The sequence below is a fragment of the Oreochromis niloticus genome, linkage group LG15 (genome assembly GCF_001858045.2).
Source record: "Oreochromis niloticus isolate F11D_XX linkage group LG15, O_niloticus_UMD_NMBU, whole genome shotgun sequence".
Classification (NCBI taxonomy): domain Eukaryota; kingdom Metazoa; phylum Chordata; class Actinopteri; order Cichliformes; family Cichlidae; genus Oreochromis; species Oreochromis niloticus.
The window spans coordinates 13050693-13075634 of record NC_031980.2 but is presented as its reverse complement, the minus strand read 5'-3'; the positions used below and the strand labels follow the sequence as shown (position 1 = coordinate 13075634).

At 40.9% G+C, this 24942-nt stretch overlaps 1 protein-coding gene across 2 annotated transcripts in view; it reads right to left on the bottom strand.

The window, feature by feature from the left end:
* LOC102080271 (beta/gamma crystallin domain-containing protein 1) overlaps nt 1-24942 on the bottom strand; it is a 29133-nt gene extending 4191 nt beyond the window's left edge. Inside the window, exons 1-17 of one of the 2 annotated variants that reach the window (XM_005463223.4) lie at nt 24645-24942; nt 19788-21145; nt 15729-19245; nt 15274-15453; nt 13678-13716; nt 12756-12874; nt 11477-11633; nt 11097-11236; nt 9594-9720; nt 8091-8126; nt 7448-7599; nt 7137-7257; nt 5592-5737; nt 4220-4346; nt 1452-1481; nt 1208-1320; nt 545-677 (exon numbers count right to left, since the gene is read on the bottom strand). In XM_005463223.4, the coding sequence (XP_005463280.1) occupies nt 545-677; nt 1208-1320; nt 1452-1481; nt 4220-4346; nt 5592-5737; nt 7137-7257; nt 7448-7599; nt 8091-8126; nt 9594-9720; nt 11097-11236; nt 11477-11633; nt 12756-12874; nt 13678-13716; nt 15274-15453; nt 15729-19245; nt 19788-21145; nt 24645-24647 (6498 nt within the window). In that variant the 5' untranslated portion in view covers nt 24648-24942. Of the gene's footprint in view, nt 1-544; nt 678-1207; nt 1321-1451; nt 1482-4219; nt 4347-5591; nt 5738-7136; nt 7258-7447; nt 7600-8090; nt 8127-9593; nt 9721-11096; nt 11237-11476; nt 11634-12755; nt 12875-13677; nt 13717-15273; nt 15454-15728; nt 19246-19787; nt 21146-21424; nt 21510-24644 lie in introns of those variants that run through there. The other variant, XM_019345940.2, reaches the window with a different exon arrangement.

Here is a 24942-nt window from a genome sequence, read left to right as displayed (position 1 = left end):
AGAAAAAGATGGAGATGCAGTTTAATAAAAAAATCAAAAGAATACCAAAATTGAAAAGAATTTGGGATAATTGAAAAAAAACAAACATATGCCACATGACAGATGTGTACTTTGCACATCTGCTCAGGTACGAGTCATTTATCATTAAAGGGTGAACCCAAAACTCCAAAAGGATGTCCAAGTGGTGTCCAACTTTAGTGCAACTGTGCAGATTACAGGCACTATTCATGCACCCTTCAGACAGACTCTCAACAAGCTTGAAAAACTACAATAGCAATGGATATTTGTCTGTGATGCCTTCAGCTGTCAATTACAAATTAGTTTTTCTAGCTTTGCAAGACCTAAATACTGTTGAGAGCTAATTTAATGCTTAATCTCCTTCTTAAAGAGTGTTGCAGTTCAAAAAATGTATTTAATTCTAGAAAACTTAATGTCTGCATCCCAGGGTTTAATGACCAAAAATAACATGTTTCAGTTTTAGGCTGGCAATCTGTAAAAGGGGAGTGAGTGTTAATTTGTTAGAAGAATTAAATTATAGACTTACAAAGCCAACAGTCTGTAGTGACAGGATGGAGGAGCTTGCACTGACACAGCCCATTGATCTCAGATCTGGGTAGTTTCCCACTTCTAACACATACATCCTGCAAGTGAAGTCTTGGCCCTCAAAAGCTATCCAGCTGCAAGAATACATAAATACAATTACACAAATATACTGACACACACACATGAAGAACAAAGGCACAAAAAAATGTGCCCATATTCTGCACTGAATAAGATAGATGATCACTGTGTAAACCTACCTGCACTAAAAAGATTTTCAATTTTAATACTATTCAAGCTTGAAGGTGAACAAGAGTTTTACTGAGCTACTGAATTCTTACTTATTAATGGGCCAAAGCAAAATAGTATATTAATATTAATGATGCATTTTATAATATGTAATGCAGGCAGTGTATCACTAGCTACTGCCATATGGCATTTTTTTCTGTTTAGAAAGTGTAACAGTGACAGCCTGAAGCGGACTGTAAATCACAGAAATTGCTTTTTAATGTGACCGATACGCAGTTACAATTGTAGCAGATCACCTTGGGACATCTATCTCTAAAATCTGCTATTGAAAGGCTGTTGCAAAGTGTCTTTAGTGCCAAAGATTCACCTTACAGCCCCGCACTGTGACAGTTTCTTCACATTGTACAGTATTACTCACCTGCCAGCTAGAACCTTGCAGGAGGCCACAGAGAAACCATCCTGCAGGGAGGCCACACTGTCCTCCAGAGTGAGGACAGAGCCCTTAAAACCTGGATCAGAGAAAAGCTGCACCTGAGGCACACACAGCAAGAAAACAAGACTGAGTCATCCACTCTGAGCTCCTCACCTCCTCGTCACATAATAATTGCAATAACGCTGCAAGATTAGATGTGCTTTATTTTTCTTCCTTTTTAAATGCCTACCTTAAATTTGGATGTGTTCTCAAAATCATCCTGAAATGAAAATGAAAAAAAAAAGATTATTGAGACTGATTCACATGCATTGAACCACAAAAGAGAGTGGCGCTGATAGGAAAGGAGAGATGCAACATTGTGGGTGGTATTGCTTTAACTTGTGTGTGTGGGTGTGTTGTGTGTGTGTGATATGCCCTCCCTCCACTCCGTTTTCCTGGTTTTACCTTTCCTCATGTCTCATTGCCTGTGTTTTTTTTTTGTTTTTTTTTTAATCTCTGTGTAGTCTGTGTGTGTGTCTGCCTGGGCATTGCACTCCATTCCTGCCCCTTTAATCAACTCACTTCATCCACTAATCAAGCTCCTGTAGCATTCTTTGGCTCGCTTTGAATCGTTCATTCCCTTATGTGAGCCTAACACTACTCCCACTTCTGATTTAGTTTGTTACTCATGTTATCTGACCCTTTGAAGCAACTCTTTGTTTCCGTGTGCATCCTCATCAGCCAGCCTGGCTCTCGCTCACTCTGCCTCCAGCAGCCTGGCTTGCTTGTCCTGCTCTCATAACAGGCAGCACACAGCAGCCAACAAATCCATCTAACAGAGAAACTCGACCGATTCTTTGCACAGTTTGACAAATAATAATCAAATCAAACTCCAGCCGGTCACAAACCGATAGCAGACTGGAAGGCATTCACAAGGTGCAGCAGACACTCTTCAGTACTTCTGCATTAAAAAAAGAAGAAGCTGGGTCCAATGATGTGCAGGGCTGTGCTGACAAACTGTCAGAGGTATTGACACACATTTCGAACCTCCCTTAAAACCACCATTGGGCCTATTCCCAGAAAATTTTACTGTAACTCGTTTGAACAACCACTAGTCAATTGATCTAACCTCTGTCATCTCAAAAGCCTTTGAAGGACTGATACTCACATCAAAGACTCCATCGTTGCTGATCTAAACCACTATTGCCTACCGGGCAATGATGATGCCATCTCTGTGGCTCTCAATACAGCCTTTTATCACCTTGACAAATACGGCACTTCTCTGTTGACTCCAGCTCTACATTTATCACATCCTTGACAAGCTGGTGGACAAACTCAATGCAGTAATCCGACTGCATATGTAAGTGGATACTGTTTTTTTTCCCTCCCTCAAACTGTTAAAGGGTGCGTACTGAGCCCTTTTATGCACTTTTCACTCATGCAAACCCATCCACAACTCTAATTCCATTGTTAAGCTTGTAGATGATAATGATGACAATGAGACTGCATATGAGGTTCAGAAGCTATGTGCCAAATCTGGCCTTAAACACCACAAACACCATGGAGATTATGTTTCAGGACGAGACAGCCAGACATACACTTGTATACATCAAAACAAAGGTTATGGAGAGAGCTCCCAGCTTCAATGTAATGGCAGTCACCATCACAGAGGACTTTTCCAAGGCTGGCAGTTGTGAGTAAACCATAAATGCATCTTTATTTCCTAAATGTAAGGATGTAAGTCACCTTCCCAAAAGGCTGCTTGTATACTTGGACAGATGAATATAGAGAGTACCCTCACAAACTGGGTGACAGCTTGGTAAGGCAGCTGTGACTAAGCCGACATAATGTCCTTCCACGGTGTTGCAAAAAGGGTACAAAACATTGTGGGCGAAAAGGTGCCATCTTTAGAGCATCTCTAGATCACTCCCTGTGTGAAGAAACCCAAGCAAATCATCACAGACACTGCACACCATGGACACAATTCATTCAATCTCCTACCTGCGGCAGGCGCATTAAAGCTATCCATGCATGCGCAAACACACTGAGCTCTGACACTGTTGACCTCAGTCTGACAGTAAGTTATGTAAAGTGTTAACATGAAATATTTTATACTCAATTTTTGCCTTGTGTATATCAAATATTTTCTGTGTAGTGCTGTCCTGTTGCAGACACACTTGCACCCTTGTTAACTGCCCTTTTATAACAATGATAATCCAATATTTTGCTATTTCTTGTGAGGTTGCTATAACTAGTTTTGTTGTACTTGCATAATATCAATACCCTGGTTACTTGGCAGCAAGTTTCAGTAAACTGTGTTTTACTGCTATACTAACTTCCCTGTAAGTCTAGCTTCTGAGTCCGTTTTACATTTAAACTCCACAGGAATGGTTTACACAAATATCTGAGACAGACCATCTTCACTTTAAAGCTGAAGCCAAATGATTAATTTTTAATGACTGGCCTACTCTAATTGGGACCGATCATTACAGCATTTTACCGAGTCTTGTCTTGTGTATGCCTCTTTGTCATCATCCAGTTTGTAACCAAAGCAACTTCACGATGAGTCACTTTTGTGATCTAAGATATTTTTGCTTTCAGTCTAATGACAAGAATTTTCCTCTCTCACGCTGGGTAAGTAATTTTATTCACATTTCTGCTCTGCTTCATGCTCCTAGAGTTAATCCACTGTAAAGCCTGGTATCTGTCACGTGTTATCCCTGACGTTCATTTTCCTTTTTTAAGGATTCCATCTTAAATTTTGATTTATTCTGCAAGTGTAAAAGTTGCTGGTTACAAGCAGAGAAACCACATGGTGAGTCACCCTACTACCTCAAGAGGAAGTGAAAATTCACCGGCAGTTGCGCAATTATTCATCGTGCAAAGCTGATCGAGCTAATCGTGCAGATCAAGCAAACACACTGGCTGCTGCATTGATCAAATGTAAAATATCACTGTCGCCAGACCATCTGTCTAATAACCAGACAATGTTTCCACCCTGTGAGTCACCACTCTTACCAGCATGACAGGCATTGTTGAGCCAACTCTGTGCTGCAGTGCCCCCCAGTCCTCTGGGCTTCCATACAGGCCTTTTTCCAGGACATAAGGCTCGCCACAAAAGCCTGGCTCTTCAAACACAACCCAGCTGAGAACAAAAAAAAAAGAGGAGCACCCTTTACTTTTGACATGACATTCTTTTTTCATTTTCATTTCATTTTAATTGGTAAAGAAACAGAGTGTTTGATGTGCCCTGGCTGAAACCCACAAGAATTCAGGCACAGTTGTGCTCATTCAGCAACAACTTGTGGTCAAAATCCAATACCTTCCCACATGATAGCATCTCAGCAGCTACTCTGTTAAAAAATGTGGCATGTCACGAGTGGCTGTGGGAGTGGGTGTTGCATTTGCAGAACTGTGTGTCCTAACGTGCAAGACTGAAAAACTGACAGTTCTCTCCCAGCAAAACAAACGGAACGCAAATGAGCCAATCAAAGAGCAGAAGAACATGGGCGAGGCCGCGCAGTCTAATAACAGACTAGCAGCGCAGCAAGAATAACCTTTCAATGTCATGAGAGTCTTTTCTCATAAAGAAGGACGTTATGTTCCACTCCACATTATTAACCATTTTCTTCCTCTCCCTTGGGTAGAAGCAATCAGGAAAGCATGCCCTGCACTTCATTATTCTCGTTTGCTTCCTGTTTGTTTACTTCTGCATTTTTTTTTCTAGCTGATCATACCATAAACAGAGGTTGAAAGGCAAGCAGTGATGGAACACTGCCACTGCTCATTCCTACAGCATGTGGTTAAAAAAAACAAAGAAGATGGTGATAAAAATACCTCAAGAGAATAAAGAATTTCCAAATATAAACAGAATTCCTTGTTAACTAAGTTTAAGGATCTGAGTCTGCCTCCTCCACACTCTCCAAGAAGTTACAGAGTTGTTTCTCACTGCAAAGAGTCTGAGATAGTCCTAAGGTCAGGAACATATGTGAGGCAGACTAACCATTAGTGAACGAGGTAATCTGTCTCGACCTGTCAGCAAAGGTGCGGCAGTCATGCCGCCACGCTCCTGAGAAGCAACGAAGGGTAATAAACCAAACAAGACTTCACAGGAACTGTAGCCTCAACTAATCATCAAGCTGGCGGGAAGGAAAGCATCTAAAAACATGTAGAGTCGTTCTCCATCAAGGTAGGTAATCAAGCAATATTTGTTAGAAAACATACCTAAGCATTACACCACAAGTCTTGCTGAAGTTGAAGATGACTTGCAAAGGAAAGTGTTTAACCTATTTTTAACAGCCGAAAATCTGTTTTTTTTATAAAATACCCCAAACTTTTATTTACCCTTAACGATCACAAAACAATAAACCATAACAAGTATGCTACTTACACACCACCGACAACATCAATAGACTGCGTCTTCATGCCATAGCCCGTCTCATCCACGTTAATAACAGGCACTGTGAGGTCAATGTTCATCCCCAGCTTGCCAAAATCTCTGTCGCTGAACATTTTGAGGTGTGGAGACATGAAATCCTGTGACAAGAATAAAATCATCTTAAGAAAAGCTGCAGACAAACACACAAAATCTTGCCTTGAAGATCAAAACAACAAATATGAGGGTTAGGAATAAAGTCAATTTACTCTAGGGAGTTATTTTTAAACTGTTATACATTTTTCCAGTCACACCAATTACAAAGAATATAATTACACAACAGCTTATAGGTTTCTGTTGTTCTTGCACACCCTGTCCAAAAAATGAAGACAGTATTAGCTTAGGCATGACACGAAATGTAGCTCAGCTGCAATCCTGGCATATCAGCATACCATCTTACATCAGCTGACGTCTCAGGTGATATCCTGATATACATCCAAATAGTAAATCTCATATAGGGTTCTCTATTTAACTTGCATGCACAACTGCACAGCTGCTTTGCAACCCGCCTCTACCACTCCTTTTTCATGCTTCTATCTGACTTAAATAGTATCTTATCTGTTATGACTGATGTCGGCTCTGTTCTTTATGGGAGGTCTCACTGCCTCTATCTTTCCACTTATATACAGGGAAGGGAGGTGAGGTCTCAGAACAGAGAAAGGCCAAAAAAATACATTACTGAAGACAGAAAACACAATTATCCTTCGATTAAAGTGGTCCTGACTGAAAAGTTGTTTCTAGACAAAAAGCACCATAATGAAAGCGCCCTTGAGCAAAAACTGCTTTGGGGTAAGATTAATATATTATATGCAAGATGTTGACTTGTTTATAGAATCTGGGGCTTCCAAAAACTGTTTATGCCTTCGAGTTGCTATTAACAATTTGTATATAACAATTTTCTGCAGAATTTATACGGTTTTTTTGTACATCCAAAAGTCAGCCATGCCCACTGGGGATACAGTGGAATGTATTTCTTTATAACAGCTTCTCAAAACAAAAACTTGTTTTTGCTTTCTTTCTGTTTAAACCAATTCCCCAACAAAGACTTGGAAAATTAGCATTTTCTCTACCATTTAATAAATATGTCTCCCTGCTTGCTAATGCTGCACACTCTTCATAGTCAGTGTTTATGTGGAAGGTTTTGGTCTCAATAGTTTTTATTATATTATATTATATTTTTACATTAGCTTGCAGTCTAAAGAAGAAGAACAAGGTACTGAGCCCTGAATCGACCCCGATGAATCCACTGATGTGTGTATGGCAGAACTAAGCTTTGTCAGAATGGGTGAATGCAGATTATAGTGTGGAGCACCTTGAATGGTCTTAAAGCCTACAAAAGCGTGCTATTTTTATTTTCGACAATCAGCTGCAATCTGAATTGTAATCTTCATCAACTCAGAGTGGTTATGCAAAATTCAAGCATCAGTTAGCAGTTGCTATTAATCACACACTGGTATACGCTAAGCTCCTTGGTAGTTTTTTAGTGTCTGCAGTACTCACAGACAGTATCGGTCGCAATGACAGAAGTTCTGAGCCACCCCAGTCACTGCACTCCAGGTACTCGCCTTCCTCCAGGATGTGCTGCTGACCCTCGAACCCAGACTCGCTGTAGCCCACCCAGCTGATGCAAGAAACAAAATGCAGCAAAGTCACTGATTAGAGCTAAACTGGTAGCTCCTGACCAAATTATTATATTATAATCATATTACATCAAAATCACTATCTTAGTCTAGAATAAACTTTGCTCCAGAGTAAGAGTGCCATTTAACTCCATCCTGTACAAGCAAAGGGACATGCACAAGAAGACTCACAATCCTCCAATGATCTTCAAAGAGCCCACGGACTTCAGTTTCATTGTGTCAAGGTCTGCAGGAACATCTCCTTCACTCTCGCAAAAGCTGAAAATTTCACCGTCAACTTCCATACAGGAGCCTTCAAAGCCGGGCTTCTCATATAGAACAGCCTGCATCAAAGAACAGACAGCTTATGTTAACACACAAGTTATATTTTATTTCATTTTATTATATTTCCAAGGAACTAGAAAATATATATTAAAAGTCCTATTTGAATGGCACAGTATTAAGACTGTGTGCATCTCAGTGGTTTTTGAATTGCTGAATGACAGAATGACGTGTTCACCCTAAAAATAATCTGTTTATCTGATTCTCACATTGTTAGCTGTGGAAATTCTTGCTCTCAAAATAAACTGTGGTTAGTGTACTGGAACTTCCGTTACTCTTTGTGGTCTTAAATGAAATAAGCCTACAAGTCAAAAACATTTGGGCACTTGTGCAATGCCTGAAGGCCTTTCATAAACATGTTTTTCCTAAATACTCAACACGGATATTACAATTTGTGGTTAGATTATTTTATAATTTCCAGAATTTAACATTAAATTGCTTTTCCCCCACTTTTTCTTCTTTGTGAGATCAAACAAAACAGAACTGCGCATACCTTGACTTCACTGGGATTCTCCACTTTGAAACCACCCTGGAACAGAGAAGTCATCATCATTAACAATGCTCTTCTCTAATTATATGCACACAATAGAACACCTGCCAGCAATTACACACATTCATAGTTCAACTAATTTTCTCAAACATGTTCATAATTCCCTTGGCCTGGTAGATGGAAGGTTGAGCTGAGCTATTGTCTCTGTGGGTAATAACAATAAACACTGCCTTTGGACATAGAGTGACCCTTCACAATGCGGAAAAGGCAGAAACAGGAATGCCAGCTTTTTGGTAATTATTACTGAACACAACATGAAGCTGTGGCTTAAGGGGATGTCAGCAATTTTGCATAATTCCAGTTACATTTAATTTAAAGTAAAACTTCTGAACTACTTAAGAATTTGACCTTATGATTGCACTTGGTGAAAAATCTGGCTCATTAATTTATATGAAGGGGGTGGGATGTTTGTAACAAATGGCACGTCAGTCCAATATGTGTCTGCATCTCCCATAAAGGATAAATCTCAACCTAAGTGAATTACCAGAGGAACAGTGTCAGGAGAATCAAGTCAGAACATTGCTGGCAGTCACCCTGTCTCACATAGTCTTAGGAAAAAAAAGGGAACAGAACAGAAATAGACAGAGATAGTCTTCTTTAGAAGCTTTGTCACTATTGGAAATGCTGTTTGGTTTTGTGCAGGTGAGGGTGCTGCGTAATAGAGCTTGCAGGAGCCAGGACACGACACACACAGTAGCTCGCTGTCAATTCTCTAGATAATTAATTAGCTCCACTATTCTTACATGGGCAAAACTGAACATCATTTTTCATTTTTAAATAAATGTATGATGGATCATTTTTACAAAACTTCATGACTGTAGCGTATCTGCAAAAACATGCTACACTCATGACTCATCCTCTGGGAACTATAAATGTCAATGCCATGTTTTCAGCAGGTACTTTCCACAGTAGAAGGATATGCATTTTGATTTGAGACAGGGCAGGTGAGCTGCCCTTCCTGACACAATCCCATTTATCTGCACTGAGACCAGCACGAGGAGTAGACTAGCTTGTGACCTCCTTAAGATTGCCTTTGTGTCTCCCCCCAGAATCAAATCAAGGGTCAAATGTGTTAATGACTGCACCACAGAGCCAGTCTATATCACATTTTTAGTCCATTTACAAAAGCTCTGATGTAAATTGTTATCTGCAGGAAGGACACCATAACAAACCCTGGAGATCAGCAGCATCGCTAACATTATAGCCTCTAGAAACCTTAAATACATATAACAAATTTTATAGCAATTGGCCTCATGGATGCAGAGATTGTACTAAAAAACAAAATCTGCATGCTTCATCCTTTAGGGATCACAAATGACTGTTCCAAAGCTTTTGGTTGTGTATCCAGTAGTTATTTTATGCCTGGGCCACATTGAGGGAATGATCAACAGAGATCATTTCTCATTTTAAAATGCATTAGATGTTATACATTACAGTAATACGAACCATTTTAAGTGGCCTAAGAGATCCCACGAAGGGTGACGGGAAGCCCCAGGTCTCAGGAAAAGGGTATGTTCCTGTTTCCAGGACAGACACCATGCCCTCAAACCCTGGATCACTGAAAAGCAGCCACCTGAAGAAAGGAGGAATTCATGTTATTTAATTATCAAAAACCTTTATTTATATTATGCATAACAACAAAACGGTTGGTTGTTTTAAAACTAGTGTAAGTCAGGACCTTAAATACTTCCATAAAAGAGCTGTAAAAAAAATCATTGTCATAAAAATAACAAACTTTCTGTTCCCTTTTTTTCCTCAACACATAAATAAGCAGCAGCTTTTTCAGTCGTGGTATCAGCAGAAGTGACTGATACTTTTTCCTCAGTACATTAGGTATTGTCAGTTCAAGGCGGTGCTTTATTTAGGTTTAATTCTATATCTACCTCTGCTATGAGCCAAAGAACTAGAGCTAGGAACAAAGGCTATTTGTTTAAGAGCAAAATATCTGGGGAATGGCATGCTTCGGTTCAAATCACTTTTCTTCACTACTCATATTTATAGCCCAGGCAGCCTTTGTGGGAACAATGCCCCCAACTTTGGTATTTTAAACCATGGTGTGGCCCAGCACAATGTCTCATACCAACAACCAGATGCGAGCCTCTGTCAGGAAAAATACATCCAGCTCGTTCAGTCAGGACTAAAAAAAAAAGTGATTACCAAGAATTTATGTCAACCTTAACTTGCTAAATCCACAGAGTCTATCTGTTCAGTGAAGTCAACTGGGATAACTGCACGTTAGGATAAATGTGTAAAACACAAAGCTACATCTGCTGAGCAGCTGCCTTCACTTGTCACAGACAGACAGGAGAAGCTACAGTGGCAGAATTTGCAATTATGTGTTGAGATGAGCTGGCATCTGACAGCAATTAGTTTTGTTTTTGCTGCTGACAAATGCTGAAAAAAATCCTATGCGTTAAGTATTGTAGGTAAGCCAAACAATACTCGCTTTAGAGGAAAAGTTTTAACTAACAGCATTCATTTCCTTCTGCTGTAGGGCACAAAATGTACCGAACAGCTACACCTATAACCAAGAAAAACATTCTTGTGCCATTTGCCAAATTCTCTCCACACCTTTGCCTGTTTCTCACTTTCTGTCAATTCTCCTCCTCTGCTACTCTGCTTCCCATGTGTCCCAACTCCCGCTCTCCCTCATTTCTAACATGCAACAGCAGGACAGACATTCCTCGGCAGGCAAATGAATGAGAGTTAAACCGAAGACCAATATAGGCACAGCGGAATGTAGTAATGATTATTATCACAGTTATTTGTCAGAGAAAAACACAGAGAAGATCTTATTAAAGAGACAGCTCTGATTTGAGCGCAGCAGGTAAGAGCTCGTCAAATGGAAAAAAAAAAAACATTATTGAGAAGGACTGAGATTGTCTCATTTTCTAAAAGGTGTATTTCTTGTATCTTCATGGACTACATGCATAAAACAACAATACTTACACCCCAGAGTGCACTTGAATGGAAGCAGTACTCAGTGGGATGCCGAATGAGCCAGTTTCTATTGTGTCGTCGTGGTATGGTGTTACTCTGCCGTGGCCTTCGGGTTCAGTAAACAGATCAATACGGGGGATGCTGTAATCCTACAGAGGGGGGGGAGCAAGAAAAGCCATTATCAGCAGTCGTCCACACAAGATCTTCAATAATTCCTCCCAATAAATCCAAGGAAGATCTTAACTAGCTGACTTGTATTCTTTTCTGCTCTGGAGTCTGGATTGAATATCAATAAAACAATGCAGTCTGTTAGCTACATTTCAGATCCAATGTGAGGTGAAGATGATGTCAATACTGAAGACCATGCAAGGTGGAGTTAGTGTACTCACCCTGACAGCAAGTCGAATAGAGCCGATCACCATTGGCGGGCTGTTGTGCGGTTCTGTCCCCACTTGAGGCTCTGCCCAATCGTTTGCCAATTCTGTGCTCCCCTCCTCCAAGGCGATGGTGCGGCCCTGAAAGTCAGGCTTCTCATACAGCATCCAGCTAGTTATGAAAACATAATCATCATAATCACAATCAGATAGCTAATGATCAAGGTTAAAAACTGTGGATTACATCACTAATTTGGTTTGCTTATTTGGTTGCTTGTTGAAAGCTAGATGAGTGAATCAATATCGTTCTACTGCTATTTTAAGGATACAGCTGGCAGCTGGTTAGCATAGCTGGCTCTACCAGCTCCTCTTTAGCTCACTAATTAACACATTGCTTCTTCCCCGACTATTTCATTACAAAGTGGAAAAACAACACATCTTTGCAGAAAGTCTGGCAGCCATGTTGTGAATGAGATGAAATCTGTGTTTTTAAAAGGACAGGACAAGAGCTTGTTACAGTAGTCCTTGCTGCTGGAACTGAGGGCGCTGTACTTTTTCAGTCTTGCTATTTGCTGAATATGATGAAATGCTAATTTAGTGTATCTTGATGTGGCCGCTGAAGGTCAGATCTGAACTCATTTCTAATTTGAATTTTTTTTTTATCATTTTAGCACCAGAATCAAGCTGTGCTTTTCTCACCCAGCACAAAAAAATATTTTTTTCCTTAATTGAAAAAAGATTTGATTTTATTTTCAACGCATTTAAGCGTCAGCATTTTCAGAAAGTGCATTTAAATGTCCATTTTTCATTCTTTTTTTTCAGACAGCATCATTCGAAACATCTACCTTGAATATCAAAAGTAGCATCTGACCACTACAAAGAAGTATAAAGAACTACAAAGCTTATTTTTTTGTATAGAAGTGCAAGCCAGAGGATGCACCTGCACACACACAAGCACATGGCTGGTGTTTGGCACATTCCTGCAATTGGTATTACAAACTTTCAGTGATCCACAAGTGCCTGGACCACGTTAAGAAAAGCAGGAATGGTAAGGGTAAAAAGGAGACTGATAGCAAAGAAAATATGAATGTAAAGCATGCAGGGTTCTAAATAAATAATAAATAAGTTCAGTTATCAAGTAAGACTCTCTCAGTGCTCATACTTCATTAAATTAGCTTGGTGTAGAGCCTCAACAGGAGATTTTGACATCTCAAAACCACATGACACTAATTAAAGCTATACGGGGCATTTTCTTTCCATCATCTGACATTCTGGCTGAATATTTGCTACTTACCATCCTCTAACAACCTTCACAGATATGAAAGGCGAGAGCTGCAGAGATGTAGCATCTGGTATATCCCTGTAAATCTCATATGCCTGGCCACTGAACTGAGGTTTTTCAAACAGCACCATCTGCATAGAGAAAAGAAGGGCAGTGTCAAAAAAATAAAAAAGTAAAAAAAAATCAACACATCAACCATGAAGAGAAATAATGGCTTATTATTATAATGCATTACTTGCTAAATCTATTACATTAAGCAGGATTCAGTGAGTGCAAGGACATCCCATTTTACTCGCTCCTTTTAATGCTACAGTAGAAGCAAAAAAAAACTTAAAGGTATATAATTACTTCAACTACCAGGACACCATAATTTTTAATAAAAAGCATAAATTTGAAAGTTTTTACTTTTAAAGCCAAACAGAAAATTGATAGTTATGAATAATGAAGCAGTAAACCACAGTTGTGGAAAAAGCAGCTTCTCTAGAAACCTCTTTGTTATGTTTTGTTTGTTAATAAGCCTGCTTAAAATTCTAAATCTTTACATCTATTCTCTTCTGTTTGTTTTGGTTAATCCCAGTCGTCATAGTTCAGGCCCCTCCAAAGGTAACACAGGAGGTAAACTGAATTAATGAAAACCTAATATGTAGGAAAGCAACTACAAATGCTGAGTGCCCCGGGAATTACTCGTTGGTTGTAACAACTACTAATGAAGTTCTGCAGTAATGAAAAACCACAGGATCTGCACTACGTTGGCAGAACTGAATTCTGTGATTGCACCCAGCTGAGCAATTGCACAAGACTTTTTTTTACTTTGTTTACCCACGAGAACACCATATGAAAAGCAGATGTTTTCACAGAACAGAGACTTGTCTGTTCAGATTCCTCTCTCCCATCTTGTTTCTATTTCATGATGGTAAAGTTGTGCCTACTGTACCTTTCCAGGGCGTTTGTGAAATCCCTTCACAGTTCTTATCTGGAATGCAGAAATACATAATTAAGATCAAAGTAAACATCTCAACAATACAAAAGAAACTGATATGAATTTGTTTGTGAAGAAGCTGTGCCTATGACCTTTCAGTTTTACTCCCAGGGACATAGTGGGCATGTGGAGAGGACATTCCTCTCATTTCATATTTAAGCATCCAAAACCAGAAACCGGCCAAAACCAGAGTGCAATCAGCGTTAGCTCGTAATGTTGATTGCACAAAACGGCAGTAAAATTAAACTAAAAAACATAAAATCAACAGCAACTAGAAACATCAAGTCCAGACTTTTGATTATAACTGATTTATAATTTACATATTTTTTGCTGTTTTGTCGCTCCCTCTCTCTCTCGAGATTCATGCTCAGAAACTTGTTATATTTATGTATCATTATATATCTGATATATATCTATATATATCATCATACAAATTCCATTCATCTCAGCATCTTCAGCTTTATGTATGCAGTCATTGGCCACTTTTTTAGATACACCAATTCAACTGCAAATATATAATCAATCAGTCACATGACAGCAACTAATTGCATTTATACATGTAGACATGGTGAAGACAAACCACTAAAGTTCAAACCGAGCATTAGAATGGAGAAGAAAGATGATTTAAGTGACTATAAATGTGCCATGGTTATCGGTGCAAGACAGGTTGGTTTGAGTATTTAAGAAACTTCTGATCTACCGGGATTTTTGAGGCTAGCGTTCACACTGGCTCACCAAAATTAGACAACAGAAAACTGGAAAGACATCACCAGGTCTGATGAGTCTCAATTTCTGCTGCAACATTCAGATGGAAGGGTCTGAATTCAGTGTAAACAAAATGAAAGCACTGATCCATCCTGCCTTATATCAACACTTCAGGCTGCTGGTGCTGTGATGGTGAGGGAGATATTTTCTTGGCACACTTTGGCCCCATCAGTACCAACCAAGCTTCATTTAAATGCCAAAGTATTGCTGCTGACTATGTCTATCCCTTTATGACCAAAGTGTGCCCACCTTCTGATGGCTACATCCAGTACAGTACATGTACAGTTGACAAATCTGCAGCAACTGTGTGATGTTATCATGTCAATGTGGACGAAAATCTCAGAGGAATGTTTCTAGCACCTTCCTGAATATGAGATTTACATTGGTTCTGAAGGCAACAGGGTGTCTAACCAGGTATTAGCAATGTGTACCTAATAAAGTGGCCGGTCAACTCTGAGCAAATTAACTTTTACATGGATTCCAGTGGAGCAAATTCCAGACACAGTGTTACTGAGAATAAGAAAGCTTCCCTACTTGCGATGACCAAAAAGAAAAAAATGAAAAGAAAATGTAATTTTTTCCATGAAAACCATATGTGGTGTAGCTCTGAGAATATAAATAGCATCCAACTCTCTTACCAGCACAGCAAGCTGGCTTGTATCTGGCTTGTCAGAAAGTAAGAGCTGATACTTATGCACTTCAAAGCAATCCACAGCTTTAATTTATGACAATAAACTTTTTATTCATCCTTCAATTAAACGTTTGTAATGAATGCAGAACACTTACATTACTTCTAAGTACTCCCTGCGGCTGAGCCGGAGGCTGCTTTAGTTCGGGGAGGGTTGGTTGTTTTGTTGGAGGAACAACAGGAAAGCATGGAGCAGCAGTGTCAGGAAGCACCGGACCTGGTTTTGCAACGCTGTCTGCTTCATCTCCAGCAACAGGAGTGGCCATTTTCTTAATTAACTGGTGTGTAAAAAGAAAACAATGGAGTAAGGATAAACGTTTTTAACGTGTTTGCTTATGAAATATGCTGTGGCAGCGTCTACTGTGGTTTATTTACTAAAGTGCCATTTCCATGTCTCTCCTGTCAGTCGACAGGAAAGCAGAGTTCTATGCTTTAGCTAAATAGCTTTGCTCTGCTTCAACTCTGCTGAGCTTGCAAGACGCATTGTGTCTCTGTGCTAAAAGGACAACTACACTGACACTCACAACTTTTAGTTACATGCAGAAAAACTAACCTCTGGTTTGACTTGATCCTGTCCTTGTATGCTCTGCATTGGCTTTACTTGATCTCTTGGGAGGTACTTCTCTAAATAGTCAGGCAGTTTGATGTCGTTAAAAGAAGGAAGTGGAGGACCTGAGTCACTAACCACAGCCTCTGCAGCACGGGTTTCCTCTTCACTCTGCTTGGCTAGAGTGTCTTTGATTGAAGCTGTGGCTGACGGGCTTGGTGGGGGTGGCTGGGACGAAGGTGGAGGGCTCAGCTCGGAGGCTTCAGTAGGCGATGCATTTCCTGAGCCAGTGCCCTCTGTCTCGGCTTGAAATCCATTTCGCTTTCCTCTGTAAAGGGAGGTGAGACTACTCAGAACGCAGCTCCCCTCCAAGCGAGACTTCACCTTGATTTGATCATCTTTCTGTTCCTTCACGTCCTCCTCTTCCTTGACAGGGGTTTTGTCCCTGAGGCGAGAGTGTGTGTCTAGGCTATTAAGCAGCATGCTCTTGTCTGCAAAGCTAACCCTGGCAGGCTTCAGGACAGATTTTGTATCTGTGTTTGGGTTCTTGGATAAAAGGCTCAGTGATGTGTTTATGTTAAACTCGGGCTTTTTTCTCAAGCCAAATGTAAACTCCTCTGGGTCAAAAGTCTTCTCAAAGCGGTCCTCCTTAATGGCTGGCATTGCAAATGGGGGCTGAGGTGGTCGGAGGTGGTTGTGCTTCCGTGGTGGGAGGGAAAATGGGGCACAAAGTTTCTTGATTCTCTCAACGAAATCATCATCATCTAGCTCGCCAGGAGTGTCCAGAAGATTGCTCTCACTTCCAGAAGAAGTCAGCTTTTGCTCCTGGACTTTAAGTTTCCATTTGGGGAAGTCCACATCCAGCCAGCTAGAGGGGGCATCTTGCTGTTTCGAGGAGTCATCTTTGCCTAGACCCCGTGGCAATTGGAGCTTCTTCATGGATGAATGCTGTATTGAGCCTGGGATCAGCCTGTTAGACTCTGGGGAAGTGGGTGCTTTTGAAGACTGTCTCAGATTGTTATCAACAGGCTCCTTTTTAACTGGCTTGACTTCTGAATGTGTGGAAATGTCACGATTGATATGAGATGAAAGTTCATTCACTGGCAAATGCAATGCCACCACAGCTGAATTCTCGGTCACATTCACTGTGGAGCTAGCAGCAGTGCTATCAGGGCGGCTCTGTGTTATGTTTTCAGCATCCCTGAGTGAAGTAATATCGCTGCCATTCTCTATATTTTTTGATTCATCAGACAGTGTGTGGCTGGAGGCTAGGTTCGTTATATCTCCAGAGGTACTGACTTCTGAGGCCACTGATTTGACAGTTGAGCTTTTTTCCCCATCTTCCTGCCCACCTCTCTCTTTGTTTGCAGATTTGCAGACAGAAATAGGAGAAGGCTCTTCCACATATGATTCTTTGTTTTGCCTATGTGTCATGTCAGTGAGTGACAATGGAGTGTCATTAGAGACTTTTGCCTTCACTTCCTCACTGGCCGTAGCTGCTTTGGTAATAGGATTTGTGCTGGAGAACTCTGAATCATTAGCTCCATGTGTACATGAGTCATCCTGTGAATTCTCTGCTTTTTCCACAGATGCAGAATTAGGCTGTGCAATCACCACTGGCTCTCCTTCTGTTCTGGGGCTTTCTGCAGAATGAGTCTGCAACTCAGAAGGCCCATTTATAAGCGTCTCTACCTTCCCAAGCTCTTTATCACTCTTGGCGCCACTCACAGCCTCATTAGCCTGGGTGATGGTACAAACAGCAGCTTTTTCTGAAGGTGTAGTCACCGACTGATTGAGATGTTGTGTTTGAGCAGGGAGATCTGATGAGCCGCTGCTCTTTTCTGACTGAGAAGCTGGTTCTGGTTCTTTAGTTTCTGGTCTTATCATGTCTTTAACCAGTTGTGTCTCCTCCTTTCTTTCGGGATTTTTTCTTTCATCATCCCTTGCAACACTTTCCTCTTTCCCTGTGATCGCCTGCACACTGTGTGAAACCTTGGCCTTTGCGGTACTTTCATCTAGAGGCAGGCGCTGCTGTGGTTTTTCTTCAACTTTCTCCTCAGTCTGATTTGTTTTTTCACTCACCACCTTCTCTAATCTCACCACATCTGCAGGTTCAGTGTGAGTTATTAGTTCTGTGTCCTTGTTCTGAGGTTGCTGTGTTTCTTTTTTACTAGGTTTCTTCCCTTTTTCTTTATCTTTTGACTCAAGTTGCACTGAAAATTCTTTATCTAATTTGGGAAGTTTAACAGGTGACTCCTGCTCCACTGCAGAAGGCTTCTCAATAGTTGGTTCAACCAAAGGTGATTGGGGGGAAACTAAAGGTTCTGTGACTTCCACAGAGGCCTTTTTTCTTTCCATTTTAAATGTCAGACTTTGTCTCTCTGCTTCTTCCTCTTTTTGGGGTAAATCAATGGAGTCCTTGTTAGCGGGCACCTTTGTTGTGCTGCTACAAGCAGCAGTATCAGGTTCATCTTTGCTGACAGATGGTTGAGGTAATCCTGCTGGTGTGTTTACTGACTGGTGAATATTCGCCTTTTTAAATGAAGCATCTAACTGTTTCTCCTGTTTATCGGATACCTCCACTTCCTTTTTAAATTCCTTCTGTTGGCTATCGCTCAGTGGCTGTTCGTCAGATTTTCTTCTTTGAACTCGAGATGGCTCTTTTTCTGAAAGCTGTTTGGGAGCAGAGGCAGTCTCATTTGTTTCATCACTCTTATCAGGTTTTGTAGTGGTGACCTTTGACTTACTCGCAGAGCACTCTGGTTTGTTTTGAATGCTTGGACTGATGGGACTGGTTGGTTCTTTATTTTTCCGTCTTTTAGAGCGGGAGCCTGTTCTGCTAGGGCCTTTGGGAGGTGGGCTAATGTTATTGGTCACTTCTGTGGAATTGCCTAGTTCTTCAGCTGGAGGATCTGTTTCATTGCTGTTGGGTTTCGTACCTTGAACTGTTGCTTCTGAGACCACCGTTTCCTTTGTTTTCTGGTCTGTTTGTTGTACTGCGGGGATGGACGTCTGCTCCCCTAAAGGAGTCGTATCTCGTCCTTCTGGTTTTAGTGCTATCTTTGACACTGCTTTTGTCTGTATCAGCTCTTTTGTATCCAGTTTACCTTGACTGTCCAGTTCTGGAGACTTTGACGTAACGTCTGCCACAGACGAGGTGGATTTGTGAGACATTCCTTTCACGGCCGGTGTTTGAGGCTGCGCAGATTTATCCTCCGACGCAGACGCCTCTGTAAATTTCCGCACCCGCTCCTTGATGGTCATCGGCTTTTCCATGACAGGTGGCTGTTCCGCGCTGTAACGTTCAGCTGATCTTGACCTCTGATCAGATGCAAGAAAATCCACTTTCAACCGCTCGGTGGGTTTTCTATTTGGCGACACATCAGCACTCCTCGGGATTCGGAAGGTCTGATTGTGGCCACCCGTAGGTTGTTGCTGCTGCTTCTCAAAAAGGCTGATTTTATCCGCAATCCTGCCAGTCGTTGGCTTACGCTCTTCATCAGCCTTCTTTGGGGTGTGTACTCTGTGCAAACAAGAGGTAAATATATCAAAGAACTTCTGAATTTAAAGTCATAATCCATTTATGACCCACCACACCTGCCATAGAGATTTCTATTTGTTAATCACTTAAGAGATAAGAATAACCTGATCCATTTTTCACGTCCTCTATATGTTATGAAATCAGTCCTTAGAGCACAGCACTGATCTTTGCATTATGAATCATGGCGTTGTTTCACTGTGGATACAGTGAAGCAATGCTGCTTTTCATCTAAAGCTGTAGCCTGCTCTTTTACCAGTAATACTGTGTTAAACAAAGCTAGAGCTAGCATAAGTATCTGCTAATAAGGGGATATCAATAAGTTACATATTTAGTCTTGACCCTCAAAAAAAACAAACAAAAGATGGCATTTTAAGTGAGCTTTACTTATTTAGTTACACTTACTTTACTTATTTTAGTGAGCATTACTGAAAGACTGATATATGCATGTATATACACATGTGGTGATTAGCCAGTGTTCTATCTATGTATATCAAACACTTTCTCTCCTTCTAAATTCAACTTACCTGCCATCATTCTCTGTTTCGGGTGTATCCTTTTCGTCACCTTTGGTATTCTTTAATGCTGCATTCCAATCCTTGTTATCTTCAGCTGGACTTTTCTTTGGATTCAGACGAACGTGTTTTGTAAAAAGCTTCACCTCACTCTGAGAAACCTTAATGCTCCTGCGTTTGGACTCTGGTGTCTCTGTCTTCCTTTCTACTCTATAAAAATCGTCATCGCCCTCCATGTCTGCACCTTCATCCACCACACAGTTCAAATCTTGGAGGTTGTCCAACTGCTTGACCGTGGCGGGACAGGAAGTCTTTCTTTCCCCTCCTTCAGGTGAGGCCTGTGAGGTGGGGTTTTGCTTGGAGGAGGAGGAGTCTTCAGGTGCCTCACTTTTGCTCTTTAGACTACTCTCTAAGTTATCTGACTTAGGGAATCCCTCTGAGGCAGGTTGTGCATTTGGAGGGATTGTTTCCGCAGGAGCTTTCCCTCCATCGCCCTGAGAGTTTTTCCTTCTTCTTCTGGCTGAGTTTTTACGCCCCATGATGTCTTCTTCTATTTGTTCTTGATCTGGTTCAGGCTCTAACTGTGAGTCTTTGTGGGATTTTAGTGGCACTCCTACTAGTGCGCTGTAATAATCCTGTGCCCCAGGAGCAGGCCTCGCATGTGTCTCTTTGTTCTCTGCACTTGAGCTATTTGCTAAATTAAAACTTGGCGATGACTTTGCCTTAGGGAGGACTTGAAGGCTTTTTGTGAGTCTGGTGCGGACAACTTCCTGCCCAGCACAACTGTTCTCGCCACACTGAATCACACTCGTTTCCTCCAGGTACACATGTAGCTTCTTGCCTGTCTGGGCCTGTGCTTTTCTCTGGCCCTGAGGCTGGGTGTGGGCCTGGTCAGAGTACCATGCCACTCCCTGTTTAGTAGATGAATAGAGATGTGTCAGATGGCTGTCATTCCTTTCAGGATTCCCACTTGCTGAAGTACGTTTGTTGCTCTCCTCCCTGTCCTGTCCTGTTGTCTGCCTACTGCACTCCCAAAGCTCCTCCTTTTTTGGACCTCCTACTCCCGTCTCAGCGCTGCACACAACAGGGCCGTCTCTGTGGGCAGACTGCGTGGCGTCCTCCTCTTCACAAGGGAAAATGCCTCCAAAGAAACCCTGAAGATGGGGATTCTCCTCCTCTCGCTGCTGTTCTCCAACCCAGGGTCTCACAGTCTCCTCACTTTCCACTTCTCCCTCTGACTTAAGAGTGTGATCGCCAGTCGAGGGGGCATTTTCAGTTGGAGTCTTCGGAGCCTTTCCCCTCCACGGAGAGAGCCAACTGCCAATACGACCCAAGACTCCAGTACTTGGCTGGTCTTCGGGGCTCTCAGACTAAAGCAAAGCACAGAAATAACTCAAGTAAATGTCAGCTTCAAAACGTAGCTGCAATTTGCAAGCATGCATATTTCCGGTGAATATGCGCAGAATTTACATAACATGACAGTAATACAAACTGTCTAAATGGACGAAGCAAAGGAGTGCAAGCTGGAGATCCGAAGAAAATATAAGTGAGGGTTTCCTGTTCATTGAGATATATTTATCTTTTAGTACAGCCATGCATCTCTCAGCATAGCAAAGACATGCAAGGGTGCTTATAACCTGTAAGCTTACCGTAGAAAATACCATATCATTCAGACCCTTTATGTAGGCTGTGAACATGATTTTGGTTTAGAACAAAAACTCCTACAGAGCATAAAACACAAACAAAATCATTCCACCAGGACAAACAATAGCAGTGTGAAAGAGCAGAAAAAACATCACATGGATCAATCACTTTGACAGATCCATACATAACTCTCTAATTTGGACCAGACACTCTTGGCAGTCATTTCAAAATCGACTTACCCTGAACTTCACATAGAAGACAAAACTTTGATCTCGACTTCAAAATGTAAACCGCTGCTTAAAAATCTTCTCTAAGATGTTTGTCTAGCTGATGGAGAAGCTGCGTTTAGTCCCCGTTGCTTCCAGTAAAGCATCCACAACTGTAATAAGAGCGCGGCAGAGTGTGGCTTTGGAGATGTGCGTGATATTTTGAAGTTCCAGCCCCTCCATCAGAACGCGCGCAGCCAAGCGCTAAAAGCGATGCTTTCAAGTGCTGCTCGTACACATCTCCCATGAGTGGCCCGATGAAGCCGGTTTGTCAACAGGTGTTTTTTTTCCCACGTCAGCAGCTCAACCGCAGTTTCATTTTGCTGGTATTTAGTTTGGCTGAAGGCCAACTTCTAGCATCAGATATACGTTGAAATGATTGGCTATATGACTGGCTGCTATTAGCAGTTTAAAGCTTTAACTAACACTTACAGCAATACCTTTAGGTATAATAAGCTTAGTAACTCCCTCCAAGTCAAACAAAATCAGTTTGTTTGTTTTAAATTAAACGTGTTGTTTTTTCAACTTGTTAAGTTAAGAGAAGCGGTTTGTAGGGGCAAGATATGCTTAAGATAGATATAATTAGCCATCCATCCATTCACTTCCCCTTATCCTTTTTCAGGGGGGCTGGAGCCTATCCCAGCTGTCTTAGGGCGAGAGGCAGGGTACACCCTGGACAGGTCGCCAGTCTGTCGCAGGGCTAATACATAGATACAGACAACCATTCGCACTCACATTCACACCTATGGGCAATTTAGAGTTTCCAATTAACCTATGCCCACTAGTCTTTGGACTGCGGGAGGAATGCAAACTCCACACAGAAAGACCCTGGCTTGATGGCGAAATTGAACTCAGGACCTTCTTGCTGTGAGGTAATAGTGCTAACCACTGTGCTGCCAGATTTAATTAGCCTATCTTTTTTATTTCATAATGATCACTGGAACAAAAAATGATGTATTATTTACATGATATCCCCAGTGTATATACAAGGCAGTCATGTCTTCTGTTGACGGCCTTCGCATAAGTTTGACTGTTTGCCTGTTATCTACCATGTTATGACTCATATTTCACATATTTGTAATATCACCGTAAATGCTTAGGAAAAGCTCGCAGCATAGTGAACAGTTTTTATCCAAGAGCCATCTCTCAACTTGACTTATCTCATCCTTGAACTCGACATACTTTCACCCAAACATTAAGCAAAACAAATTTGGAACTTCTGGCATAAATGTGCTGAATATTTCTAATGGTGAAACTTAAATAGCAATATTTTAAGTAGTTATTCAATGAATGTTGCTTTTAATTCCATTATGTATATTGCTGCACAGGAATAAAATAACATTACTTAGAATACTTGGATTTTTTGAAAATACATTTTTAAAATCATTTCCTAGTTGGCTACTCTCTGTTTTTTATGCTTTTTTTGTCCTGTGATGGTAATAAGTTTATATGTTTCTAATTTCTTCTTCACTTTTTGTGCTTTCAGGAACAGTTGTTACACTTCATCAGCTGACAATAAAAAAAGCATTCATTAATTTGTTTATTCAGGCACACCCTTGCTGTCCAAGTTCAGGATAGGATAGGAAATACAGTGCAGTAGCCACGAGTCTCATTGTTTAACATGTGCTGATCTAAAGAAGCAGAAGAAAAAAAGGAGCAGTTGTCTCATCTATTGATGCAGTATTACTGCAGGCTATTTGTTGCTGTTCTAAAGAAACAATGCAGTACATCCACAAGTTTGCTGCACTGCCGCAGGACAATGAAGAACAAGTATACGCACTCATTTCATTCAATGAATCAGCTTATTTCCACTGAAAGAACTCAACATGAAGAACACTGAAATAAAATTACAAAACACCATAAGCAACTATGTATAGGATACCTAAATTCTGACATTGCACAAGAAAGAACAAATCTCATTAAGTAATATTAGAGAGGCTTGTTGATAAATTAGTGTAGATTGCTTTGTGATTTTACAAATTTTACAAAATTTTAGTGAGGATAAAAAGTCATGTTTCAAAGAGTAAAAGCAGTCTGGATGAAATTTTCCCTTTCCAAACTACACCTAGACCAAAAATAGATCTATTATATTTCAAATAGGTTATATTTGACAGATATGAGCATTTCAGACTGAAATTAGATTCTCTTTTGGGGAAGTGACAGCTGTTCTGTAATCATTAATTAGCTGATGTGTGTGCAGTTCAAAATTCTGACATTTTGCTTAACAACTGAATGCAGCACGAGGCCATGCCCAAACAAAGTTTTTCAGCGGAAATGACGCACCGCTCATGTGGGTTTCAGAGTCTGCTGAAAGGCGTTTTTTATTTATTTATTTATTTTTTTTCCAAATTTCTCTTCTTTTATTTGGCCAGAAGTTTAAGTCAGTCTTTCCATGCTGCTCAGTCGAGGAACTTAACCATTAAACCACTCCTGTCTGAGTAACTCAGGATTGTGTTGATTTTTTAAAAATAATAATAATAAAGCAGAGCAACTAGAAGCCACGTTGTAGCATGATGAATTTTAAAGAAAGCTCGATTTTCTCCACTTCTCATGCTCATACATAATCCACCCTGCCCGAAGGGGTGGGACTGGCCGCGAATCACTGGTTTAAACACTGCACATAGGTTTCATTTGTGCGTTCACATTTAATGTCCCATTTTGTTTTTATTATAGTATTATCATAACGGGTATACCCCTTACAATGGTGGTCAGACAAACGCATAAACACGAAAAGTAAAGCATCAACCATCACCACGCAATCATTAACCCGTCTTAAACGTCGTTTTCACTACTTTTAATTACCATAACGAAGTCTACCAGAACTATTATTCATAAGAATAAAGCACATGTGGCCTATAGGCTTTAGAGTGTTACTTTCAAACCGTCTCTACTGAAAAGCCCACAAACCGCAACTTAATTTCTTTACAAGCACGCCGCCACAGACAGAGCGAGATCTTACCATGATTACAGTGTTTCTCGTAGCTCTATGGGGAACAAACCGGTCAAAGGTAGCCCACTGGAATAGCCCTCATAAATGAAGTCTTTCAGCGTGCTGTGCCGCTTCTCTCAGGTAACTCTAACCTCCTCGGATGCCACTCTGCAGCGGACTAACTAATAAATATTTAGTGCAAGCTTTACAGAAAAGAATTTCAAGGCTAACTTTTGCAGTACGCCAGTTAGATGCAATTGAGTCTGCAACTTTTGAAGTGTTATTTTTTTCCCATGGTAAGAAGGGGAAGGACGCAGCTGGAATCTGC